Source organism: Pezoporus wallicus, unplaced genomic scaffold, assembly GCF_028554395.1.
Source record: "Pezoporus wallicus isolate ANWC-B61680 ecotype Strahan unplaced genomic scaffold, APGP_CSIRO_Pwel_v1 contig_10889, whole genome shotgun sequence".
NCBI classification, from domain to species: Eukaryota; Metazoa; Chordata; class Aves; order Psittaciformes; family Psittacidae; genus Pezoporus; species Pezoporus wallicus.
Window position 1 is genome coordinate 314 of NW_026639766.1, and position 23,512 is coordinate 23,825.

General features: G+C 48.5%; 5 protein-coding genes across 5 annotated transcripts; 3 read left to right on the forward strand and 2 right to left on the reverse strand.

Annotated features, from left to right (window-relative positions):
* Nucleotides 1-354: 354 nt before the first annotated feature.
* LOC130602818 (feather keratin Cos1-2-like) lies at nt 355-995 on the forward strand. Its single transcript, XM_057416048.1, has one exon. It carries the CDS (start codon nt 548-550, stop codon nt 851-853), a length of 306 nt encoding a protein of 101 aa, XP_057272031.1. The 5' UTR covers nt 355-547; the 3' UTR covers nt 854-995.
* Nucleotides 996-3,507: 2,512 nt separating this feature from the next.
* On the forward strand, nt 3,508-4,645 carry LOC130602819 (feather keratin Cos1-2-like). The gene is made up of 2 exons (XM_057416050.1): nt 3,508-3,732; nt 4,023-4,645. The coding sequence occupies exon 2, from the start codon at nt 4,044-4,046 to the stop codon at nt 4,347-4,349; it is 306 nt and encodes a 101-aa protein (XP_057272033.1). The 5' UTR covers nt 3,508-3,732; nt 4,023-4,043; the 3' UTR covers nt 4,350-4,645.
* A 2,643-nt stretch (nt 4,646-7,288) lies between these two features.
* Nucleotides 7,289-9,731, forward strand: LOC130602828 (olfactory receptor 4D1-like). Its single transcript, XM_057416060.1, has 2 exons — nt 7,289-7,306; nt 8,468-9,731. The coding sequence occupies exons 1-2, from the start codon at nt 7,289-7,291 to the stop codon at nt 9,407-9,409; spliced, it is 960 nt and encodes a 319-aa protein (XP_057272043.1). The 3' UTR covers nt 9,410-9,731.
* A 2,754-nt stretch (nt 9,732-12,485) lies between these two features.
* Nucleotides 12,486-16,450, reverse strand: SDR39U1 (short chain dehydrogenase/reductase family 39U member 1). Its single transcript, XM_057416047.1, has 6 exons — nt 16,408-16,450; nt 15,332-15,438; nt 14,916-14,998; nt 14,185-14,306; nt 13,465-13,608; nt 12,486-13,240 (listed from the first exon to the last, which is right to left on the reverse strand). The coding sequence occupies exons 1-6, from the start codon at nt 16,421-16,423 to the stop codon at nt 12,825-12,827; spliced, it is 888 nt and encodes a 295-aa protein (XP_057272030.1). The 5' UTR covers nt 16,424-16,450; the 3' UTR covers nt 12,486-12,824.
* Nucleotides 16,451-18,275: 1,825 nt separating this feature from the next.
* On the reverse strand, nt 18,276-19,296 carry LOC130602827 (olfactory receptor 12-like). The gene has a single exon (XM_057416059.1). It carries the CDS (start codon nt 19,233-19,235, stop codon nt 18,306-18,308), a length of 930 nt encoding a protein of 309 aa, XP_057272042.1. The 5' UTR covers nt 19,236-19,296; the 3' UTR covers nt 18,276-18,305.
* Between the last annotated feature and the right edge of the window lie 4,216 nt (nt 19,297-23,512).

The following is a 23,512-nucleotide window of genomic DNA, read 5'->3' on the forward strand; positions in this document are numbered from 1 at the left end:
AGCCTTCCTATGGCAAAGCACATGAGCCGGGAAATGAAAAGGCAGCAGTGCCGGAAACCGGGACACGGCCCCTGCCATTACCTGGGAGGGTTTGCATTTGCCATGGGCTTGCCAGGAAATTCCTGCTGCCACAGAGGTGCCTGTGGGCCTGAGGCACTGCAGGACGACTATAAAAGGCAGCCCAGGTCTGTGCTCCTCATCCACTTCTCTGGCCTCCTTCTCCTGGCAATCAGGTGAGTGCGAAGCCTCTTGTGCTGCTGCTTCCAGAGCAGGTCGTTCCTCCCCGGGGCTCTCAGCTGATGGGGGCTGTGCTAGCGCAGGGATGGGAGCTGCTTCTCGGAGGGGGGCAGAGGGAAGGGGAGAGAAGGGCTTGTGCAGAGAGAGGCTGGGACTGAGCTGAGGCGGCTGCTGGGCTTGGAGGTGGTCAGCGTGTGCTGGGCCAGGAGGTGCCTTGGCTTGCCCAGGCTTGGGTGCAGAGCTGCTGCTGCCGTGTCCCATCCTCTGCTTGCCCCTGCCCTGTGTCCAGGTGAAGCTCCAGCATCCAGACATGTCCTGCTGCAACCCGTGCGTGCCCTGCCAGCCCTGCGGCCCGACCCCGCTGGCCAACAGCTGCAATGAGTGCTGTGTCAGGCAGTGCCAGAGCTCCACCGTCGTCATCCAGCCTTCCCCCGTGGTGGTGACCCTGCCCGGCCCCATCCTCAGCTCCTTCCCTCAGAACACCGTTGTGGGCTCCTCCACCTCCGCCGCCGTTGGCAGCATCCTCAGCTCCGAGGGAGTGCCCATCAACTCCGGGGGCTTCGACCTCTCCTGCATCACCAACCGCTACTGCGGCTCCAGGTGCAGACCCTGCTAAAGCTGCTGGCTGCGTCCTCAGGCAGGAACATCCGCGACCTCACACCATGGATCTGCACAGGAGATAGAGCTTCGCGGCGCTGTTTCCTTCTCCCACTGTCCTCTCCATTCCTTTCCTGTCTCCACCTCCCACACCAGCCCCGTGGGGACCTCTTGGCCTCCCTCCCTCCCTCCCTCCCAGTGAGGGACAGGCAGACGGACACCCTGCAGGAGCTGCACCGCCTCTTGGTGGCTGCCCCTGGTGCTCCCTGGGAGCCACCTCCTTTTCTTCTTTACCCTCATTAAAGTTGTGCTGCATCCAAGCCTGGGCCTCCGAGTCCTTATTCCTTCTGCTGCCACCCTTCCACTCTGTTCAGGGGAAAAGTTGGAGTTGGGAGGGATCAGCGTCACTGAGGTTGATTTTGTCACGTGGAAACATGGTAAATTAATTTCATGTTTCATGAAATTATAGAACCGTTGAACATTTTGGTTTCCAAGAGACATTAAACCTTATCTCATTCAAATTCCCCTACCACAAGCATGGACAACTTCCACTAGAGCACCTTGCTCCAAGCCCCTGTGTCCAACCTGGCCTTGAACACTGTCAGGGAGCACCCTCACAGTGTGTGAACAGCTTCTCTCTGGGCACCCTTGCATCTAAATCTACCCTCAGCACCCTGTTTAAATCAGAGTTGTCCTATGGGTACATATTTTTCTGAATCTACCTTCCTTCAGTTGTCCCCATTACTGATGCTGCTATTATTCCATGCCCCTTTCATCAGCCAAGTCCATCTCCAGAGGAGCTTTCCTTTAGTGCATTCAGCCCTACCAGCTAGTCCTTCCACATCCATGCCTCTCCAATTTAGAGACAAGGATGGTGCAGGACAGTGTCAAATCCCCCCTTGTAGAAGGCACCAGAGATTTGTCAGGCCTTCAAGAGATCTTCCAGAGCCTTTTCAAAAATCCTTCTCCATGGCCGAACAAGCTTTGCTCTCTCACCCTGTCTACATAAGAGACTCTTCAAGTGCAAGCATCTAGCCAACTGCTTACCTACCAAGTGGTCCATCCATCACATCTATGCCTCTCCATTTTAGAGACAAGGGTGTCGTGCAGGACAGTTTCAAGACCTATGAGCTTTTGGGGTTCTAGAGAAAGGCTGGGATAGCTCTCTTGTTTAGAGTCTGCAGTGGCAGTGAAAGCAGAAGGCAAAATTGCAACCCTGCACTCATAAGAGCAGATTTTTGTCCTCTTGGTGACCTGATGGGCAGAATCCTTTGGGAAAAAGTGTGAAGGAGGGTCAGTGGAGCCCAGGGTGAATGTGGAATACAGCAGTTGAGATCTGATGATGATAATGTTAAGGAGATCACCATAATTACCTCCAGCACTTCCACTTCCTAAAGGATCTACCATGGACATTTTCCTTTGAAACTTCTATTTCTGTAATTTCTCATGCTCTGTTGGACCCACTCCCCTGGGCTTGTGTGGCAAGGCTTTGGTAGCAGGAGGAGGAATGGTGCCGGGGTGGTTTCTGTGAGAACAATCCAGGGGCTTCACCCATGTCTGAAAGAATCAGATCCAGCCAGCTCCAAAATGGGCTCGGTGCTGCCTAATGCTGAGCCCATCACTCTGGTGGTGCCTCTGTGGAAAGGTGTTTAAGAAAGGGCAGAACACTGCCCAGGAAGTGAGGGAAAACCCACTTGAGAACCAGTCCTGTAAACAGCAAGGCCAGGGCAGGAAGAGGTGGAGAAGGTGCTCCAGGTGATGGGGGAGAGATTCCCGTGCAGCCCAAAGGAAAGACCGTGGTGGAGCAGAAATCCACACTGCAGCCCATGGACGATCCCACGCCAGACCAGGCGGGTTCTTAATCTCAACCCGTGGGTTTTACTTGCTTCCCATTCTCCTCCCCATCCCGCCAGGGGCTGAAGGGAGCGTTTGAGCCAGCGGCTGTGCTGTACTTGGTTGCTGACTGGTTTTAAACTACAAAAGTCCCTTTTGGTGGGCAGCATGGGGCAAGAAGGGTGGAGATATCGACGGATCTGACCAGAACGTGTTCTCCTTTTGTTGTCCGTGGTAGTGCCTGGTTATGACACGATCGAGCGGTGGTCACGGAGCTCATCTGCGTGCGCTCCCGGGCACCTTTGTCCCTCGGGAGCCATCTGCTGGGAGCTATTCACAATTACATCCTTGTCCTTTGCAGAAAGAGCCAACCGGCGGCGCAAACACCTTCCGTCCTTCCTTCCTCCCTTCTTCCCTTCCAGGATCCTCCTTCACCTCCAGGATAGTCACAGTACTATCTGAGAATTGTAAAGATTTTGAATATCCTTTGAATAGCCTTGAAAGCTGCCTGGTTCTTCTGCTAATATCAAGCAAGCCAGTTGTATCTTAGGTTAAATGCACACAACAATGGCTTTTCCTCAGAGAGAGCTGAGGGGAGCAAGAGGAAAGGCTGTGCCATGTCCTCTCCTGTGGCAGTCCTTGGGCATGCGGAAGAGAAGCACGAGAGCGGTGCCCATTTCCCACAGCGTGGCCACAAGCAAGCCCACAGGAATGAGCCAGGAGCACATCCCCTGCCTGCACGGGATGCACCAGCCCTTGATGGGAGGCTTCTGCTGCGCTCACGTGGTTCTGCCCCGGAAACCCTTGGGCTTCTCACCCCGGCACTGACAGAAGCCTTCCTATGGCAAAGCACATGAGCCGGGAAATGAAAAGGCAACAGTGCCGGAAACCGGGACACGGCCCCTGCCATTACCTGGGAGGGTTTGCATTTGCCATGGGCTTGCCAGGAAATTCCTGCTGCCACAAAGGTGCCTGTGGGCCTGAGGCACTGCAGGACGACTATAAAAGGCAGCCCAGGTCTGTGCTCCTCATCCACTTCTCTGGCCTCCTTCTCCTGGCAATCAGGTGAGTGCGAAGCCTCTTGTGCTGCTGCTTCCAGAGCAGGTCGTTCCTCCCCGGGGCTCTCAGCTGATGGGGGCTGTGCTAGCGCAGGGCTGGGAGCTGCTTCTCGGGGGGCAGAGGGAAGGGGAGAGAAGGGCTTGTGCAGAGAGAGGCTGGGACTGAGCTGAGGCGGCTGCTGGGCTTGGAGGTGGTCAGCGTGTGCTGGGCCAGGAGGTGCCTTGGCTTGCCCAGACTTGGGTGCAGAGCTGCTGCTGCCGTGTCCCATCCTCTGCTTGCCCCTGCCCTGTGTCCAGGTGAAGCTCCAGCATCCAGACATGTCCTGCTGCAACCCGTGCGTGCCCTGCCAGCCCTGCGGCCCGACCCCGCTGGCCAACAGCTGCAATGAGTGCTGTGTCAGGCAGTGCCAGAGCTCCACCGTCGTCATTGAGCCTTCCCCCGTGGTGGTGACCCTGCCCGGCCCCATCCTCAGCTCCTTCCCTCAGAACACCGTTGTGGGCTCCTCCACCTCCGCCGCCGTTGGCAGCATCCTCAGCTGTGAGGGAGTGCCCATCAACTCCGGGGGCTTCGACCTCTCCTGCATCACCAACCGCTACTGCGGCTCCAGGTGCAGACCCTGCTAAAGCTGCTGGCTGCGTCCTCAGGCAGGAACATCCGCGACCTCACACCATGGATCTGCACAGGAGATAGAGCTTCGCGGCGCTGTTTCCTTCTCCCACTGTCCTCTCCATTCCTTTCCTGTCTCCACCTCCCACACCAGCCCCGTGGGGACCTCTTGGCCTCCCTCCTCCCTCCCAGTGAGGGACAGGCAGACGGACACCCTGCAGGAGCTGCACCGCCTCTTGGTGGCTGCCCCTGGTGCTCCCTGGGAGCCACCTCCTTTTCTTCTTTACCCTCATTAAAGTTGTGCTGCATCCAAGCCTGGGCCTCCGAGTCCTTATTCCTTCTGCACCTTTGAGAACACGTTTCATTTGAAGTCTTTAGAAATCAGCATTGGTAGATGAATCATTCACCAGAACAACCCTGGGCACTACTTCATTGTTTGGAAGTGGAGCGAATACCTCACATGGTTTATGTGACTTCTAGAGAGCAAACATTAAATGGTTTAAGCCCAGTTGCTGGCTGGCCACACAAGTATTGCATTGGCATACATTTTATGGCTAGAGGAGCTGTGACTCTTCAATTTCCACGTTTTTATCAATAATGAGGTTTTCTCTATATAGGCCTTCTGATATTTCCAAAGTGAAAGCAAGGTTTTACAACCAAAATGAACAGGTCTGTTGAGAGGAACCGGCACTGTCAGATTCCCTCTTTGCACCGTGTTTCCCACACTAGCCAGTAATTAATTAATGAAACTATAAAACTGTGCCAAAAAGAGATAATATGCACAAGTTTCGAAACACAAATCCCTCTAAACAAAGACTGTTCTCGTCTTATTTTATCTCCTTTGAATCCTTTGCATTTACAGCAAATGAGAACTTATGGTAGAAATGATGCTAATCCTTGAAGATACATAGTACATTTCATTTGGTCAGCACTATTGTTGGATATGTGTTTTTCCTATGTACAACACTGTAGATGAGTTTACCTTTCCTTTTTTCCTCTCTGTACTAAAAATATACTTTGAACATTTATCAGGAAATACCTGTACGAGGAATTTCACCGAGTCTCCTTCCTTCCTTCCTCCTTGAGAAGGAGGAGGAGGAGCAGGAGGAGGAAGGTTCACCATTTCAACTGAATTAAAATCAAGATGATAATTTAGTCACAGAATCACTGATGGTTCTTTTGGCTTTAAATCATGAGTTCATTTTTGTGATCATTATTGCTTAGAGCCAAACTTGTAACTCATATTACAGGAACAACTGTGGGGAACGACAGACCAGTCAGTCTCACCTTGATGTCCAGCAACGTCATGCAGCACATCCCCCTGGAAAATATGCAAAGGCACATGGAAAATAAGGAGGTGACTGGTGACATGCCTTCCCTAAGGGAAAATCATGCCTGACAAATTTGGTGGCCTTCTATGATGGGGTTACAACATTGATGGTTAAGGGAAAGGGACATCATCTACCTGGACTTCTGCAAAGCATCTGGTACTGACCCACACAACATACTTGTCTCTAAAATGGGGAGCTGTGGACCAGGAGGATAAGGCATAGGCTGGGTGGTTAATGACTCAATGTCCAAGGGGGGACCAGTGATGAGGGGTCCAGACTGGGGCCAATATTATTTGACATCTTTGTTGGGGACATGGAGAGCAGGACTGAGGGCACTCTCACCAGGTCTGCGGATGATGACAGGCTGAGTGCTGGCTGATGCTCTAGAGGGAAGGGATGCCATCCAGAAGGCCCCTGACAGGCTGGAGAGGTGGGCCGGGGTGAACTTCACGGAGGTCAGCAAGGTCAAGAGCAGGGTGCTCTGCCTGGCTTGGGGCAATCCCAACCATGGGCAAAGGCTGGGTGATGAATGGATTGAGAGCAGCCCTGAGCAGGACTTGGAGGTGTTGGCTGATGAAAAACTCAACATGAGCTGGCAGCGTGTGCTTTCAACCCAGAAACTGCCATGTGCTGGGCTGTATCAAAAGGAGAAGGACCAGAAGGTCAAGGGAAGGGATTCTGCCCTTTTACTCTGCTCTTGTGAGACCCCAGCTGGAGTACTCCATTCAGGTCTGGGGCCACCAGGATAAGGAACACATGGACCCGCTTGAGCTGGTCCAAGGAGGGCCACAGAACTGATCAGGGGGCTGAAGCACCTCCTCTATGAGAAGAGAGAGAGGGAGAGGCAGAGGGAAAGGAGGAGATGGCAACCAGGTTTTACCTGTTGACTACTGATATGGTCCTGTCATGGGACTCAGTACTGCAGGGAGTCACATGGAGTATTCAGGGTCATGGAGGACAGAAGGACATTTACTGAGCCTCTTGTGCTTGTGGGATTACCACCTATGGAATAAAAAACGCAGGAACTTTTTAATTCATTCCCTTATGACATAATCCCTGCAGGAAGCCTCATCTGGGGACGCTATTTGCCAACTGGTTCAGGACTTAAACTTTTAAACTTACGTCCTCTTCTTGTTTCTTGCCCTTGCTATGCTGGGGGTATGCTGTGCCAGCCCAGTGCGAATAAAACATGGATGATCTTGGATCAGCAAGTGACAATAGAACATCTGAAAGTGCTGGAATGATGCCACTGTGGACTTTCTGATCGGCAGCAGCACTGGTAGCTGCTGTAGGAAATTGAGAAGGTAACGCAGCTACAGTGTGCAGATGTGGGGCAGGAGAAGCTGTCGGGTGCCAACCTGCCACCCAAGAACCCAGCCCTGAGCCTTGCTGGAGAGAGCCACCTTCCCCTGGGCTCAACTGGAAGGGTAATTTTGGCAAGTATCACTGAAGTGTGTTTGAATGTGCCTGAGTGTCTCACGCAACTTATCCTTCTTTTGCTCTGCTTCTCACATTGAGCTTAGTGGTGTCATTGTCTTGTTCCCTGGCATCCTTTTCCCTTTGGTAATCGCTGGGCTAACTGGTTACTATCAATGATTCTGCTTTGCTCTTTCTTTGTGTGCACTATGGGGCGAGCTTTGCTGGTGAGCTGGGCTGCTTCTGGCTGCCTTGCTGTCACTCTCAGTCCCTGGCTTGCCTTCCATTGCAGAGCAGGCATCTCTTCCCGCTCCCGACATCTGTTTCCAGGGTATTGATAGTCACAGCAATACCCTGTGTATTGCTTTAAATGAAAATCTAACAGGATAAGGAGGAATAGACTACTCTAAATTCTTTACTGACAGAACCACAGCACAAGCCCAAATTCTCTGGCAATCCCTGATCGGTTTATCCTGTGGTTCATCTCTGAAGTGAGCACTGACTCTCCATGCAAGGGGACATACACACGAAGAGGCAATGTCCCAAATTCAGGCTTTGTCCGTGCCAGCCATTCAGCAAAGTGTGTCAAACCAACTGACTCTGTATACTTCATCCCCTACAAAAGCAAGCAGCAGCAAGCAAGGCTTATTGTCCATAGCATAAAAGAATCTGTCAACTGGTAAGACATGCCTGCAAAGAAATGTGCAGTATATCCTGTTTCCCTTTGACTTACAGAGGAGTAGCCCAGTAAACACTGTTTGCCAGAGCAGGAATCCATTAGTGGCATTAGCAAAACCATTTTTGTTCAGACCCAGGAAAGTTCGTACAGGTTTCACAGTAACTTTGCTCCTCACATCTGCTTTGATGCTTAGAGAAGATGCAGAAATGGGGTTTGTTTGGATTTGGGGTTTGGTTGGGGTTTTTATTCCTTTATTATTTCCTCTTTGGAGTCCTCTGTGGAGAAGAGGAACCAGGCAACTCTGAGACTGCAGGCAAAGCAGTCCTGGGTGGAATAAGGGGCTCTTGATGCCTGAATGGAATGAAGTAATATTAGGGATAAGAACTGTTGCATTGAGGAGGGGCCAAAGCCTGCACTGCTGGGGAAACAAAAGTCTGTTTATGAGGAGAGCAACTAACTGTAAAGTTACACCAGATTTTAAGAGTACAGATTCAGGGAAGCCAAGGTGAAGATGAAAGAAAGCAGTTCCCAACACTGATACTACCTGGGCTAAACAGAATTTGCACTGTTTAGTGTGGGGATATAAGGAGGGTTCTAGGATGGGGATTTCTGATCCAGAGGAGTGCAAAGATGACCCCTCTTGGTGTTGAAAGCTAACTTCACTCTCCCTTCTAAATTCCTCACAGGCACTCTCAGATGGTAACTGGAGATGCAGAACGTAACCAGTCCTGTAACGGAATTTGTTCTCCTGGGTTTTAACAACAGTCTTAAGATTCAGCAATTCCTCTTCACAGTCTTCTGCCTTGTCTATCTGATGACCTGCTTGGAAAACATCACCATCCTCACCACTGTTATCACTGACTACCACCTGCGCACACCAATGTACTTCTTCCTGGCCAACTTAGCATTCACAGATATTGCTGAATCATCAGTCACTACTCCCATTCTGTTGTCAAGTCTCCTCTCCCAGCCCAGATCTGTTCCACTCAAGGAGTGCATGCTTCACATGTTTTTGTTCCATTTCATTGGTGGTGCTCATATCTTTCTTCTTGCAGTGATGGCAGCTGATCGCTATGTGGCTATTGTTAAGCCCTTGCAGTACCTGACTGTAATGAACCGTGCAGCGTGTTTAGGTCTAGTGGCAGGGTCATGGGCAGGAGGATTCATTCACTCTGCAACACAGATTACTCTGCTTCTCCCTTTACCTTATTGTGGTCCTAACACTCTGGACAATTTCCACTGTGATGTCCCACAAGTACTGAAAGTGGCCTGCATTGACACCTACCTGATAGAGCTGCTGATGGTCTCAAATGGTGGCCTACTCCTCATAATAATTTTTGTCTTGCTGCTTACTTCATACACTGTCATTTTAGTCAAGATAAGGAGGCAGGTCACCAAAGGAAAGCACAAAGCTTTTTCTACCTGCATAGCGCAGATAATGGCAATAGGTATAACATTCATTCCAGGGATATTCATCTATGCTCGGCCCTTCAAGACATTTGCACTGGACAAAGTGGTCTCCATCTTCTTCACTGTGGTTGTTCCAGTGCTGAATCCCATGGTCTACACCCTGAGAAATACTGAAATGAAAAAGGCCATCAGGAGACTTATTTTGAGGGTTCTGTTCTCAGAAGGAACGGGAATAGCTTAACTCCCTGCAAAATGGTCATCTTTTTGCTTTGTAACTCATGTAACTTATCATTATTGAAATATCTGAACTTCCAGCAAAGACAATTGCAGAAGAGAAATTCTTTCTGGAGAAGTGTCGGAGGAAACTTGGATCCCTTTACATTATGTGCAGTTCCCATCTATACAGTCTGTAGAGTCCAGAGCAAGTTACACCACGTTAACACTAAATCACGTTGTTTCCAGGAGTAGAGGGATCCTGCTGGCTTTTTACCATCATCATTCCTGTTACCATCTCTAATGCTGAGTGACTTGTCTCTTTTGAAACCAGGAATTCCTTATCTATGTCATTCAGTCATAATTGTATCCCAATACAACCAACTTGGGCCTAATCCTGCAACATTAAAACCACAGTTTCCATATTGAGATCAAGCAAAAGAAACCTTCCCTATCAATATGGTTATGCTGATCTTTGCATTGCTTGCTCAAGGGACAGGCAGCGGGAGCCATCGCAGGGTAAATTCACTGCCTCACTTCAGAAACTTTACAACAGCTGCTTAATGGCTAAGTGGTTTTTTACATCTTCAATGTAGTGTTTGTTTCACCCCCTCCAGGGAGCTTAACTTGCCTGTGGGTTACTGGAACTTCATAATTAAAACACAGGAGAACCAGAGTTAAGGAAACTTCACTTAAGCTTCTAATGACTTTGCTTCTGGGAGCTGATCTACTTTGAACTCTGTGAGAAGAGCCAGAGAATTGATTTTCTCATTTTATTCCTTGTAAAGACAAGACTGGAAGAAACCTCTCAATACAAAAAAGCTTAATTATTCTAATACAATACTCTATATAGACTATATATATTACTCAATACAATACTTAAATTACTCTAATAGAATAACACTGAATCACTTTGACATTACATTTCAAATGCTTGAAGCTTTTAAATTCATGTCTTTTTTAAAGGTGCTTCAGACTGTGTTCCAAGAAGAAAGAGACATCCAAAATAATGAATGCATTAGAATAAACCTTTTTCATAACTGCTGTAGGGCTGTCCCATCAGACACTACCAGCAACAACAGAGGGCACACTCCATCATCTTGGAGAAGTCGTGGAGATCAAGGGACATTATGAAACACTAGAAGGTGGCTAATATCACCCCCATCACCCCAAGACAGGCTCAAGGAGGATCCAGAAAATTATAGGGCCATCAGTCTTACATCACATGATGATGGAGCGAATCATCCTGGATGATGGTGGAGCAAAGATAATGGAGCAAACCCTCCTGGAGGCTATCACAAGTCAAACCAAGCACGTGACTGGAAAACCCCAGCACAGATTCCCCAGGAGCAAATCGTGCTTGACAAACCTCATCACCTTCTACAACAGAGTAACCTGTTCAGTTGATGCAGGCTGGGAATGGACATTGTCTACCTGGGTTCAAGAGTTTCCCACTGCCTCCTCCTAGAGAAACCAATACCTTACAGTCTAGGCAAGTTGTGTGGGAGTTGGGTTGGGTCCGGCTGGCCACCCAGAGGGGGTTGGTGAATAGCCCCTTTTCCAGCTGGTGATCTGTCACCAAACTGTCCCTCATGTCATCCTCATGTCATGGTGTAGGTGCCCCTGTCAAAGTGTATATGCACAAAACTCCCAGCTTTTCTTTACACCTTTCTCTACATCCCAGAGAAGCCTGAGCAGTTCCCAAGCTCAGTAACCAGACAGAGCACTCATGGTAGTCACTTCTCCCCTTCTCAGGATTAGGAAATGGAAATAATACCTTTCCTATCTACAGAGCTACTGTCCTGGATCTTGTATTCAGCTGTCCTCTGAAATGTAAGTTGTCATTGCTACAGGATGGCCTTATCAGTAAATCCTTCAGAGAAGTGATTACACAAAATGTTTAACAGCCCTGCTGGGTTCAGGCTCTTCTCTGCTCCTTTGCTAAGTGCATCTTGTTGGTTATACAATAAAAAGCTGGTCTCCACACACAGAGGTGAACACAGAGGCCCAGTAACAGGTAGAGAAACTACACTAACTTGACCAGAGAAACAAGACACCCTAAATCAGCTCTTCCTAGGGCAGTAGCAGCAGAGCAATCAGCCCCACACTGTCAGGGTGATACCCATTCTGGTCAATCAGTGGCAGTAGCTTTCTGGGTCATCTGAGACAGTTACTGCCTATGGGCATAACAGCCCACACACATTATGGAATGAAGGTGAAAAGCATCTCAGGATTGTACAATATTTATTATAGGATATTCATGGGAAGAACTACCTGCTGGTTGGTGCAGCTGTCTGACCCTGCCCTTTGCTCAGTGCAGTCTCTTCTGTCTTATTAAACTTCAATGCTAACTCTCTTCCTGGGTGAACACTGTATTCTGTGTGCATGTGTGTGGGGGCCTGAGTGCAGTAACTGGAGACACAAGGCCCGTGTCTGTGGTGCGAGCACACTGAGCAAGCAAGGCTGTATAAACGTGTAAGCAACTATCCAGGCAGCTAAGTGAAGAGAGCTCTATACCAGCTGTGTGCATGATAACTGGAAGCCTTGGTTACTGGAGGGACCAGAGGTGGACAGTAGCTGGAGACATCCTAATCTCTGGTGGCTGAGACACCAATTCTCTCCATTTAGGAGAGATGGGGCTACACAGCTGGGTCATGGACTGAAGACGAGGTAGACAACATCCACAGCCTTTCCCTCCTCCACTGAGCAGGTTGTTTTGCCACAGGAGATCAGGCTTCGTGAGCAGAAACTGCCTTTCATAAACCCATGCTGCCTGGGCCTGATCACCTGATTGCTCTGCTGATGAGCTCTCCAGAAGCTATAGACAACCAGGAGTTAGCAACTGGTAAGGATGCAAACCTGAGTGCCCAGGATGTTGGATGGAGTTAGTGGGACCACATTACCTGTTGAGGAAATGTGCAGGGGAGGAGAAACTGGGAGCAACAAAGAGGAGGTAGACAGAAAAGGGGTATAAAAGAGGTGGGTTGGGTGTAAACCAGGGCCAGTCAGTACTGGCCTGGCTGAACTCAGCGTTTTATCACCACAGTGTGTCCTGTCTTCTTACAAAACCTTTTCATAATGCTGTGTAACCTCACTCTATCCCATGTATTTGTGCTGCAAGGACTAAGTGCCAGCCACTGAGGGATCAGCATGAGGGGAAAAGGGAAGATGGCAGATCAGATTCAGCATTCACAACCCTCAGAGGGGCTCATTCCCCTGCCCAAAAGCAGGTCCTGTGGAGACTGCAGATGACAGTAAGAGGGATGACTCCTAAACTGGGGATGCACAAAGGGAGACAGAAAGGGAACAGATTGCTCATCTTCTTTGTACAGTAGTAGGGAAGTGTCAACAAGGGGCAGGGCTTGCCTCTTTCACCCAGGGGAAGGCACATGAGCCAGGCTGCTCACAGAAACAGGGCCCAACCCAGCCCAACCAAGGAGTCCTCAAGACACGATGTCCTTCAGTGCTCCTGGTAGATCTGGGAAGATGAAGCTGTAGCCACTCTCCAGGGTGTGTTTTGGCACCACTTTCTGGCCTTCCAGCAGCATCACAGCCCGCTCTGCACCAAAGACAGCCCGCACAGCCCAAGCAGGCATGGGCAGCAGCGCTGGGCGCCCCAGGGCAGCAGCAAGCTCCCGAGCAAAGGTGCCATTGGAGGTGGCAGGGGAGGATGGAGACACACCGTTGAAGACACCTCGGAGACCCTCAGTCTCCAGGGCATGACACACAATCCCAGCCAGGTCCCGAATGTGGATCCAGGGGAAGGGCTGGAGCCCAGAGCCCACTGGGCCTCCTAGTCCAAGGCGGAAGGGCCAGATCATTTGAGAGATTGCACCACCACCTTGGCCCAGCACTACTCCTGTGAAGAGAACAGAGTGAGACCACAACTTCCCCCCCCCCAGAGCCTCCCAAAGGACAAAAGCTCCCTTCACCCCCCAACCTGCAAAAGATACAGTCCTTAAGAGGGCTGGACTGGAACAGCACCCCAGTGAGGTGAGGCACAAGACCTTCTCCCTCCTCTTCCCTCTCCTGCCCCAGCACCAAAGCAGAGCCACCCTGAACAGGCATGATGCTCCATCTCACCAGATCTCACCACAACACCACGAGCTGGGCTCCCAGGGATGAGAGCTGCAGCCTCCCAGGAGCTCACCAGGCGTGAAAAGAAGTCAAAGTCCCCCCCAGGACTGTCCTCAGTATATTCTGCTGTGGGGCTAGGGCGGTAATAGCCTGTGGGTGTAAGAGCAGTAAGGGGGTCAGGACTCAATCAGCCACCACCCCCTTCCCCAACTTCCTCCCTGCGTCCAAGAGCCCAGAACTTGATCACTCCATCACAGACATCCCATGTGAACAGCACAGGGTCCCTCTGATGGCAGAGACAGTTTTTGAAGTAACAAATGCGGTCTGCAAGTTCAGAGGGATGCACCAATACTCAGGTTGCGCTGGTAGGCCTAAGAACCAAATACAGCAGCAACACACTGATCAGTCTGAATAGAAAAGGTGCATCTAAAAACTGGGCATCACTGTGGCAGTTTTAAAGACTGTAGCAAGCAGAAATGCAAAGAGATATACAGGGGGATTCAGCTGAGGCCCTGCTTAGGTAACAGCGAAAGGAAGCATAGGGACACAAATTCCTATCCCGGAGTAGGAAAAAGCTGACCAAGGGTTTCTGAAACACAACGACATGTGTTGGCAATGAAGCCAGCATTTCAAGGCAAGACTGATGCCCTCAGAAGTGTGTTTCTGTCTGGAGGTTTGCCTCTTCAGGTCAGCACGAGCCATGCCTCAGCCGGGCCCAACCAATACCTACGCCGGTGACGACGACCCAAGCATGGGGTGGCTGCTCAGCATCAGCAATGGCTTTGGCCAAGGTCTTGGTGGTCTCAACGCGGCTTCTGATGATCTCCCTGCAGAAGGCATCGCCCCATCTGGGAAAGGGAGAGCCACTGATTACAATCCCCACGAGGCATCCCAGGAAACAGCACCAAGGGGCTCCCACCGGACCCCCATTGACAAGCATGGAAGAGGTCATAAGAACTCCCCCACGCTCCAAAGCAGGGGGAGGACACGGGATCTTATTACCTAAGGACATGGGGACTTTGGGGGATGGTGGCCCCTCACTTCCAACAGAAGGCCCTAGGTTTTGGACTGCCTTAGGATAAAGGCAGCAGACAAGCTGGACACCAAAGTTGGGTGATGTGAATTCTTCCCAAGTGCCTGGTGAAGGCATTTCCAAACCCACCCTCACAGAAGTAAACCTCTGGTTCTAACTTTACATTATCTAAATGTAGGCATCTGGTGTAATTTTGGATACACAGAGCTACTTTGCCAAGCCTCCAACATGTCTTCCAAAGGTCTCCCAGGACTCAACAGGCCCACAGAAATCTTTTGGATACTTGAGAACCCAAATGTCAATTGTTAAGGTAATAACCCCAGTGCTTCCTGGACAGTTTCCTCCCCAGATTCCTTCCACATCTCTGTCAGCACTGGCCTGTCTTGCCTTCACTTTGGAACAGCACCATGGGACACCAAGGTACCTGCGGAAAGGGTTGAGGACATTTTCACCAGCCAAGTTCACCACAGCGTCGCACTGGGGCAATCCAGACTGGGACAGCTGCTCCTAGGCAGGGATAACAGGGACATCACACAGCAGCCTCCCCTCTGCACAAGGCTTCCCAACAACCAAGCACTGCAGACTCCCAAGAACTCCAGCCGGTTCCCTCATGACACTGCCTGGAGCACAAGCATGAATGGAGATGGTTTTGCTCCCTGGAGCTCCAGAGAACCCATCCCAGTGCCTAGAAGCCATGGAGCACCCAGGAGGCGAAGAGAACACCCACAGGACCGAGACTCCCCACCACAGAGCCCCCGTACGCCGCAGCAGGCCAGGCCAAGCGGGCTGGCTCCTCAGCCCCGCCACATCCTCCCTCCTTTGAGCCCTCCGCTCCCATACCCAGCTGATCCGATCCTTGCCCGCCTGCCGAGAGACGTGGGTCACTTCATGGCCGCGGCTCCGCAGCAGCTGGGTCAGGGCTGTGCCCACGAAGCCGGTCCCCCCACCTAGGAGACAGACAGGGCGTCCCAGACCTGCACCCCAAAGCCCGCACCCAGAGCACCCTGCTCGCTGCTAACCCAAACCCACACCCTAACCCACTCCCCGTGCTGTAGGGCGATGCTAACCCTAACCCACACCCTAACCCTAACCCTAATCCACTCCCCGTGCTGTAGGGCGCTGCTAACCCTAACCCTAACCCACTCCCCGTGCTGTAGGGCGCTGCTAACACTAACCCTAACCCACTCCCCGTGCTGTAGGGCGCTGCTAACCCTAACCCAAACCCACACCCTAACCCACTCCCCGTGCTGTAGGGCGCCGCTAACCCTAAACCTAACACTAACCCTACCCCCAACCCAATCCCTGTGCTGTAGGGCGCTGCTAACCCTAACCCCAACCCACTCCCAGTGCTGTAGGGCGCTGCTAACCCTAACCCTAACCCCAACCCACTCCCCGTGCTGTAGGGCGCTGCTGACCCTAACCCCAACCCACTCCCCGTGCTGTAGGGCGCTGCTGACCCTAACCCTAACCCCAACCCACTCCCCGTGCTGTAGGTCTCTGCTAACCCTAACCCTAACCCCAACCCACTCCCAGTGCGGTAGGGCGCTGCTAACCCTAACCCTAACCCCAACCCACTCCCCGTGCTGTAGGGCTCTGCTAACCCTAACCCCAACCCACTCCCAGTGCTGCAGGGCGCTGCTGACCCTAACCCTAACCCCAACCCACTCCCCGTGCTGTAGGGCGCTGCTGACCCTAACCCTAACCCCAACCCACTCCCAGTGCTGTAGGGCGCTGCTGACCCTAACCCCAACCCACTCCCAGTGCTGCAGGGCGCTGCTGACCCTAACCCTAACCCTAACCCCAACCCACTCCCCGTGCCCGGGCACCACGCACGGTGTCCTCACCCCGGGGTGCTCCAACCCCTGCCCCCAGCGCCCGCAGCGCCCCCCGCCCGGCCCAGCCCCTCCCGCACTCACCCACCAGTACCCGCATGGCTGCGCGAAGTGCGTGCGCGCTAACCGCGCATGCGCCCCCCCCGGCACTTAAAGGGCCAGCGCGCCCTACAGCGTTAACCCCTGCAGCGCCGGCGCGCAGGGCCGTGCCCGAGTCTAGGGTGTCGCTGTGCCGCGGGGCTTTAGGGGTCTCTTCCGAAATGGGGCGGAAGGGGTGGGAGGGAAACGCTGCCCACCTGCAGGCAGCTGGGAAGCCTTTGCTTGCCACGAAGCTGCCTGTGTTGTCCGCTCCTTATCTCGAGTCCTTTGAAGAGCAGGGGGTGGTACCAGCCTGTGGCGGGGCCTCCTCTTCCCCTTCACAGCGCTATGGTTTGTAACGGACCGGGTAATAGTAAACATTGTTCGGTTTAGACCAACCGCGTAGTGTTTGGCTGAGAATCAGAGAAAAATGAGATAGCTGAAAGTACACATCTCATACTTTTCACTGAAGTATCATTTATGATTTGTGTGTGCAAGTTCTCTCTCTATTATTAAGCTCAGCAACATCAGAGGCATTTCTGGTGCCTAGGTCAAGTGTGTAGCACTGGTTTTTAGCTAGCAAATGTAGTGGTAGTTACCCCTGGCTGAGACTTGCCTATAGCAGGGTGAAAAATAGCTTGCTAGAAAATACTAACCTTCAGGTGTAGAGACCTCCACTGTACCTGAACATAGATATCTTACAGTGAAGCTGCATTCCACCCCAATGTCTTTACATACTAGTTTAGATCGTTTGGAAGACCAGTAGGCACTGAAGTTACAACAGAAAAAACTCATAGAAACACCTATGGTACATGGTCAGTGAAATGCTTATGGTCAACACAGAGGGATATTCCTCTGGTATTTTCTCCACCAGTTTAGGATGGCTTTGTATGCATGGGAATATAGGCATCTGCATTTGAGTTTATGGTATAGATAAGAGAGAAAGAGGTAACTATGGATAGTGATTGATTTATTTTATAGTGGTATTATTTCTTTCAAGTAGTTAACAATTATTTTAAAGAATTACTTTCTCTGAAAGGATTTCTCGTCACCCCTGGCATTTAACTTACATTGTAATATAATGAGAACTGAGTGGGCCTCTGGTAAGATGGTGCTCACATGATACTCCAGAAATCGGGCTTCAGACACGTGATGCAGAAGTTTAAGTTGGTATTTTTGAAACGCACATTTTTACCACTGCAAACAGCCGTTAAGCTGAACTTACCCATATTATCTTCAGACTATGTCAGATTGTGATGCTGCCAGCTTATTTATCACAGAGAAATAGCTTCCATCCTACTGAAAACACTCATGCAATGCACACAAACACATGGACCCAGAGGAGAGCACTTCAGCCACAAGATTTCAATTGCCCATCAATGCTTGATGGTCGGAACTTGGATTTCAGTGGTTCCACTCATTTCTAAGAGAAGTGATTAAAAGCAAAATTGAGGAAAAAAAAATGGTTTAAACCTGAGGAGTCTCAGGCAAAGAAATCATTCAGTTCACTTTAATTTGTCTTTGTATGTTTACAGTGAGAATATCTCCACCCAAACTAGCTGTGTTCCAATGCATAGAGTAAGGCACTACCAGAGTTGGAGTTTAATTACGGATTAATTACGGCTTTAAAATGCTTGTGCCTTTTGAATAGTTATAAAAGGATTCTATATTATGGTTAAGATGGATTGTAAATATCTACATCTGATCAAATGAATCCTGACCTTCATCTGATCTGATTATCCTAGATTTCTTTTATACCTCCTGCATTCATCTGTTACACCAATCATCTATAATCACAAAAGACTGTTTAAAGCAAGCCCTGATGTCGCTTGTTTTACATTCTAAACATCTCTCTGTCTGTAGTGAATTGGACACTATGGTCATCATTATCTTTAGTAAAGATACTAAAGAAAACCTTTCCTTTTTAACAGTCTTTTCAGAGACTCTTTTACCTCCTGGTTTCGGAGGGTGTAGATGAAAGGGTTTAGCATGGGAACAACAATAGTATAGAGTATAGAGATGGTATTGCTTTTGTCAGGTGAAGATGTGGCCCCAGGCTGAGCATACATGAAGAAAACAGCCCCAAAGAACAAGGTGACAGACAGCATGTGAGAAGAGCAAGTGGAGAAGGCCTTGCGCCTGCTCTCAGCTGAAGGCATTCGGATAATAGTGATGATTATATAGCCATAGGAGATAAAAACCACCAAGGCAGTGCCCACAGTAATTGATCCACATACAGCCAGCATTACCATTTCATTGACAAGAGTGTCTGAGCAGGAGACATGCATCACTGCAGGAACATCACAGAAGAAGTGGTTTATTTCTTTGGGCCCACAAAAGGACAGATTGAATGTAAAGCCTGTCTGGATTGTGCAGTTGATGCAGCCTGATAGATAAGAGCCCATCACCATGAAAATGCAAAGTCTTTTATTCATGATGATTTGGTACAGCAGTGGATTACAGATGGCACTGAAGCGATCATAAGCCATCACAGCAAGGAAGAAGGCTTCTGTTGTACCAAAGAGAGAGAAGAAGAACATTTGAGATGCGCAGCCATTGTAGGAAATTATTCTTCTGCCCAGTGAGAATGTCACTGCTGCTTTGGGAGTGATGACAGAAGAATAGCAGATGTCCAAGATGGACAGGTTCTCTAGGAAAAAGTACATGGGAGTGTGCAGCTTGGAGTCCATTCTAATGATGAGGACCATGCAGGCATTTCCTACCACAGTGACAACATACATTGCTGAGAAGAGAATGGAGAGGAGGAGTTGTGATCCTGGGTAAGACTTGAACCCAGTCAAAATGAACTCAGTTGCCTTGGTGTGATTTTCCATGTTTTCTTTCAGATAATGTTCAAATAAGAAATTAGGCTGCAGTGAGTTTCAGATACTTTGCCTGGAGAAGGAATTAGAAGGATAAGATTAATGATAAGATACATGAAACACGACAAATATGAAAAATAAAGATGGAAAACAATGGAAAATGGATTGCTGTATCACATCTGAAAGATTTTTCTGATATATTCATTTACAGATGAACCAATAACCCTGTTACAGTCTCTTCAGTGGAAAGAAACACTCTGCGTGCAGCTCATCCAACCTATTTTAAAGGTCTGCATTACAAGCAACCAAGAAACAGACATTTCTTTCTCAAGTTAGTGTAAACAACTATTTCAGATGTAGCTAGGCAGAAAAATCACACCCTAAGACTGTAGGTAACCCGAGAAAGACGCTCTCCCCTCAACACAAGAACAAATGAAAATGCTTCTTCAGTTGGTGCAAAACAATTTTAAAATTATATGAGCCAAGAAATGCATGAAGAAAAAGGTGGATACTTGTAAAAATAAAGCCTGTTGTTATAAAAAGGGCAACACTTCTTCAGGTGAGAAACTGAGGTTTTAAAAGAAGTTCAAATGTTGAACTTTCTTAAATACATTTTCTCTATTATACCCACACAGGGTGTTCAAAACAATCTTAATTGACAGAATATTTCAAGCAAATCCTTTTCAATTATATTTAGTCATGTTGTTTTCCCAAGTCAGGTGTCACCTCACCTACACTTGAATACACACACCGGGTTGAGGCCTACATTATAACTAATAATTTAGATTACCTTTAAATTCAGTGGCTAGCAATAAACACTTCCACTTGAGAATATTTACCATAGAAGTTATAAATCATGCTCCAGGATTTTCTGTTTCTCTCCATTGACCTAAAGGGAAGTCCAGCTCATCGTAGCTAACTATGTATTTACGAAGATGTACACAGATGTATAAAGCTGAGTGGCATGAATCCCCACCCAGTCGCTGGTATTTTGTTTGCTTTGTTCTGATTTCCAGGAGATACTTTATAATCCCCCTCATGTACCTAATCTTTTTAAACCAGTGAATTGATTTTTAACACATTACTATAGCTTTAAGTAAAAGGCTTTTTTAAACCAGCTGACAGAAACCACGACTAAGACTGAAGCTGCCGGAGATGCTGTCATAGCCAGTGAAAGGGGCACATCAGTAAGATTTTTGGTTCACCTGAGATCTGAAGACATCTCTGGATTGTCTGTCTCTCTGTCGATCAAGCAGGAAGTGTGCGAGGGCGTTCTTCTTTCAGCCCAGAAGCATCACAGTTACAGTAGACTATGTGAAGTGGTCTTTGTTTTGGAGGGTGGTTTTAAATGAATCTACATGAAATAGTTGCTTCTCTTCTTGGTAGAAAAGATGCTCAAATCTTGTGACTCATGTAGATCAATGCCTTCTCCAGCCAGACTATCTGACTTTTGCTTACACTCTCATCAGCTCCCAGAGGCAGAGGGTAAGATGAAGGGGGATGGTAAGGTTCTCAAGAGCAAAGATTGCACTCCTAGTCTTATGTACGTTACTTCTGGGAGGTGATTTATTTACAATACTCTAAAGGCTTGAATTTAGAAGTCTTCATTAAGAAAGCTTCCAGAAATAAACCTTTAGATACAAGAGAGTACGTGCACTCTCAGAAGGTTTGTGTTTGTCTAATACTTGTCTGTGTTCTCTACTTCCCTAAGAACACTTGGTACCCATGTTGAATAGATAATTGATTATTTGTTTCAGGTTATCTCACTGCATCATTATTAGTGGCTATAAAAAATCATAACAACTGGGTGGGAATCCTCTTCACAGTGTATTTGAAGGATTTTCTGAACATCGTTTCAAAGCAATCACCTTCAGATCAATGCTTTAAAACCGAACAATGTGTGTAGACAAATCACTGTATTAGAGGAGCTACACACCTTGCAAAATGTAATATTCCAATGGAAAGCTCACTAAGGAGTACTGAAATGCTATGGTTTTCACTTTACAGATGAAAAACTGAAATAAGGAAAGAAACAGTTCATGTTTTCATTGGTGTACTTCAATATATTGTAATAAGGATGCAGTGGGCTTGACACTTTACTGATTTTGGCTGAGATAGAGTTAAATTTCTTCACAGTAGCTTGCATGGGGCTGTATTTCAGCTTTGTGCTGAAAACACTGTTGATGACACAGGAATGTTTAGCTAAGGGTTTAGCTACTGCTGACTAGAGCTTGTACAATGTCAAGGCCCTTTCTGCTTCTCACCGTACCCCACCAGTAAGCTGGGGGTGGGCAAGAAGCTGGGAGGGGACGCAGCTGGGGCAGCTGATCCTGATTGACCAAAGGGATATTCCATACCAAATGACTTGATGCTCAGCAAAAAAAACCTAGAGGAAAGAAGAAGGAAGAGGTGGGGGAACACTTGGAATGACAACCTTTGTCTCCCCAAGTAAGCCCTCCTTTCCTGGAGACAGCTGAACAGCTGCCTGCTGATGGGAAGTACCGAATGGATTCCTTATTTTGCTTTGCTTGTGCACACAGCCTTTGCTTTACCTATTAAACTGTCTTTATCCCATCCCACAAGGTTTATCACTTATGTCCTGATTCTCTCACCCATGCCACTGAGTGGGGAGTGAGCAAGGGGGTGTTTAGGGCTTAGCTGCTTGCTGCAGTTAAACCACAAGTAACGTACCAGTCTGATCTATGCTATCTTTAAAATTCATGGGAGAAATAGGTGCTGTTGGAGAATGATTCATAACATCTGTATGTTAAAGGCAAACATTCAAGCTGTATAGAAAAAATATCTCCTGGGGATGGTAATATGCGTCCATGAATAGTGAAAGTGCCTAGGGCAGGTGCTTAGATGTCTCACTGGACATTAGACTTAGATGTCTAATTTTGATGTGTTTGGGGGGGAATCCATGCTGATGTGTCTCTTTCTGTGGCTGCTGCTCTCAAATGCAAAACTAAAGAACTACTGGGTTTATTTTTCTTTGTCTCCTTTTCCATGGAACTGTTCACAGTGTATTGTAGGTTCATATTGCATAAATTACCCATTGTCATAGCACATTTTCTACTAATATCTGGAACACAGCCAGCACTTCACATTTCTGGTGATGGCTTCCTAGTGTGGACCACTTCAAGCTGTTCTTGACACCTCTCCTTGAAACTGTGATCAAGCCCTCAAAAAGTCTTGTTTGAATGAGTTGTATCCATGGCAACAGGATGCACAGAACAAGTTCTTCCCCAGGTGTCTGAAGGTTTCCTCTCTGGAAAGCCAGATGTTTTACTGCCTGCAGAGTCTGAAGAGGCAGTATGCTAGTACAGAGCAGAGTGTGCTGATGGGCTAGTCCATATCAGAAATGAAGGGCTCAGTTACAGACTCAAACCCAGGTTTAACATGGTCATATGCATTCAACTGACAGATATTTAATGTTTAGTACAGAATAGGAAACATTTTGAATCGCTGTGATACCCAGAGCATGGCATAGAGGCACCTTTTATCAGATTTTCTCACAGATGATCAGTATTTAACACAGATGCATCAGCTGTGTCTCTAGACTCCTTCACACTCAATGGGAAGACTTGGACTGCAGTCTGTGGGTCAGACTTTAACGGCATGACTCCTGCTGACATACTGCTGGATCCAGGGCTCGTGCAGACTGAAGGAAACAGTGAAGTGATCTGTGCTGTCAGCTGTGTCTGCATTTGTTCTTGGAGTGAATTCTTTGGTGTGCCCTGGGTACCAGGGCTCTGGTGCAAACCAGGGACTGAGTCCAAGGGACATTATCTACGCCACAGCATGAGCTACTCATGCTATATTCCCTCTATTGCTATATTAGAAGAGTTGTCTCCTTCTGAGGATATTTCATTTTATCCTAAATCAGGTAACTAAGAAAGTTTACTCATCCTTTTCCACTGCCTGCTGCTTTCCAGGGACAATACCAGAATCTCAAAGTAAATGAATCAGATGTGGATATCTGCATTTTGCATGTCTTTTACGATCCCACCCAAAGTTTTCTGGACCTAGCAATATATCTAGGGCAAACAAAATCTGGGGTTCAGTTTCTGTCACTGCCAAACCTTCTCTTTAAAACTGGAACAGTCATTCCTCTGAAGGCTTTTAAGGAAAGTAGGCAGCATAGAATCCTAGAGGAAAAACAAAGAAGGAAAACAACAAACTGTAGTATATACGAAGGGCAGACTCAGATTTATCAAGGTCTAGTTCAATAAATATGGTCCCTGGTTGCATGAATAGGAGAGGTTCACTTCATCACGGGCCTCGTGACT

Bases quoted from the DNA above. Each gene is read 5' to 3' on its own strand.
- LOC130602818 (XM_057416048.1), top strand. From the start codon at position 548: ATGTCCTGCTGCAACCCGTGCGTGCCCTGCCAGCCCTGCGGCCCGACC.
- LOC130602819 (XM_057416050.1), top strand. From the start codon at position 4,044: ATGTCCTGCTGCAACCCGTGCGTGCCCTGCCAGCCCTGCGGCCCGACC.
- SDR39U1 (XM_057416047.1), bottom strand. The intron at 14,999-15,331 runs GTATGGGAGCGG...ATCCCTGCCTAG, and splicing joins GCAAGGATCGGATCAGCTGG to GAGCAGCTGTCCCAGTCTGG. The intron at 13,241-13,464 runs GTGAGATGGAGC...TTCTCTTCACAG, and splicing joins TGGTGTTGTGGTGAGATCTG to GAGTAGTGCTGGGCCAAGGT.
- LOC130602827 (XM_057416059.1), bottom strand. From the start codon at position 19,235: ATGGAAAATCACACCAAGGCAACTGAGTTCATTTTGACTGGGTTCAAG.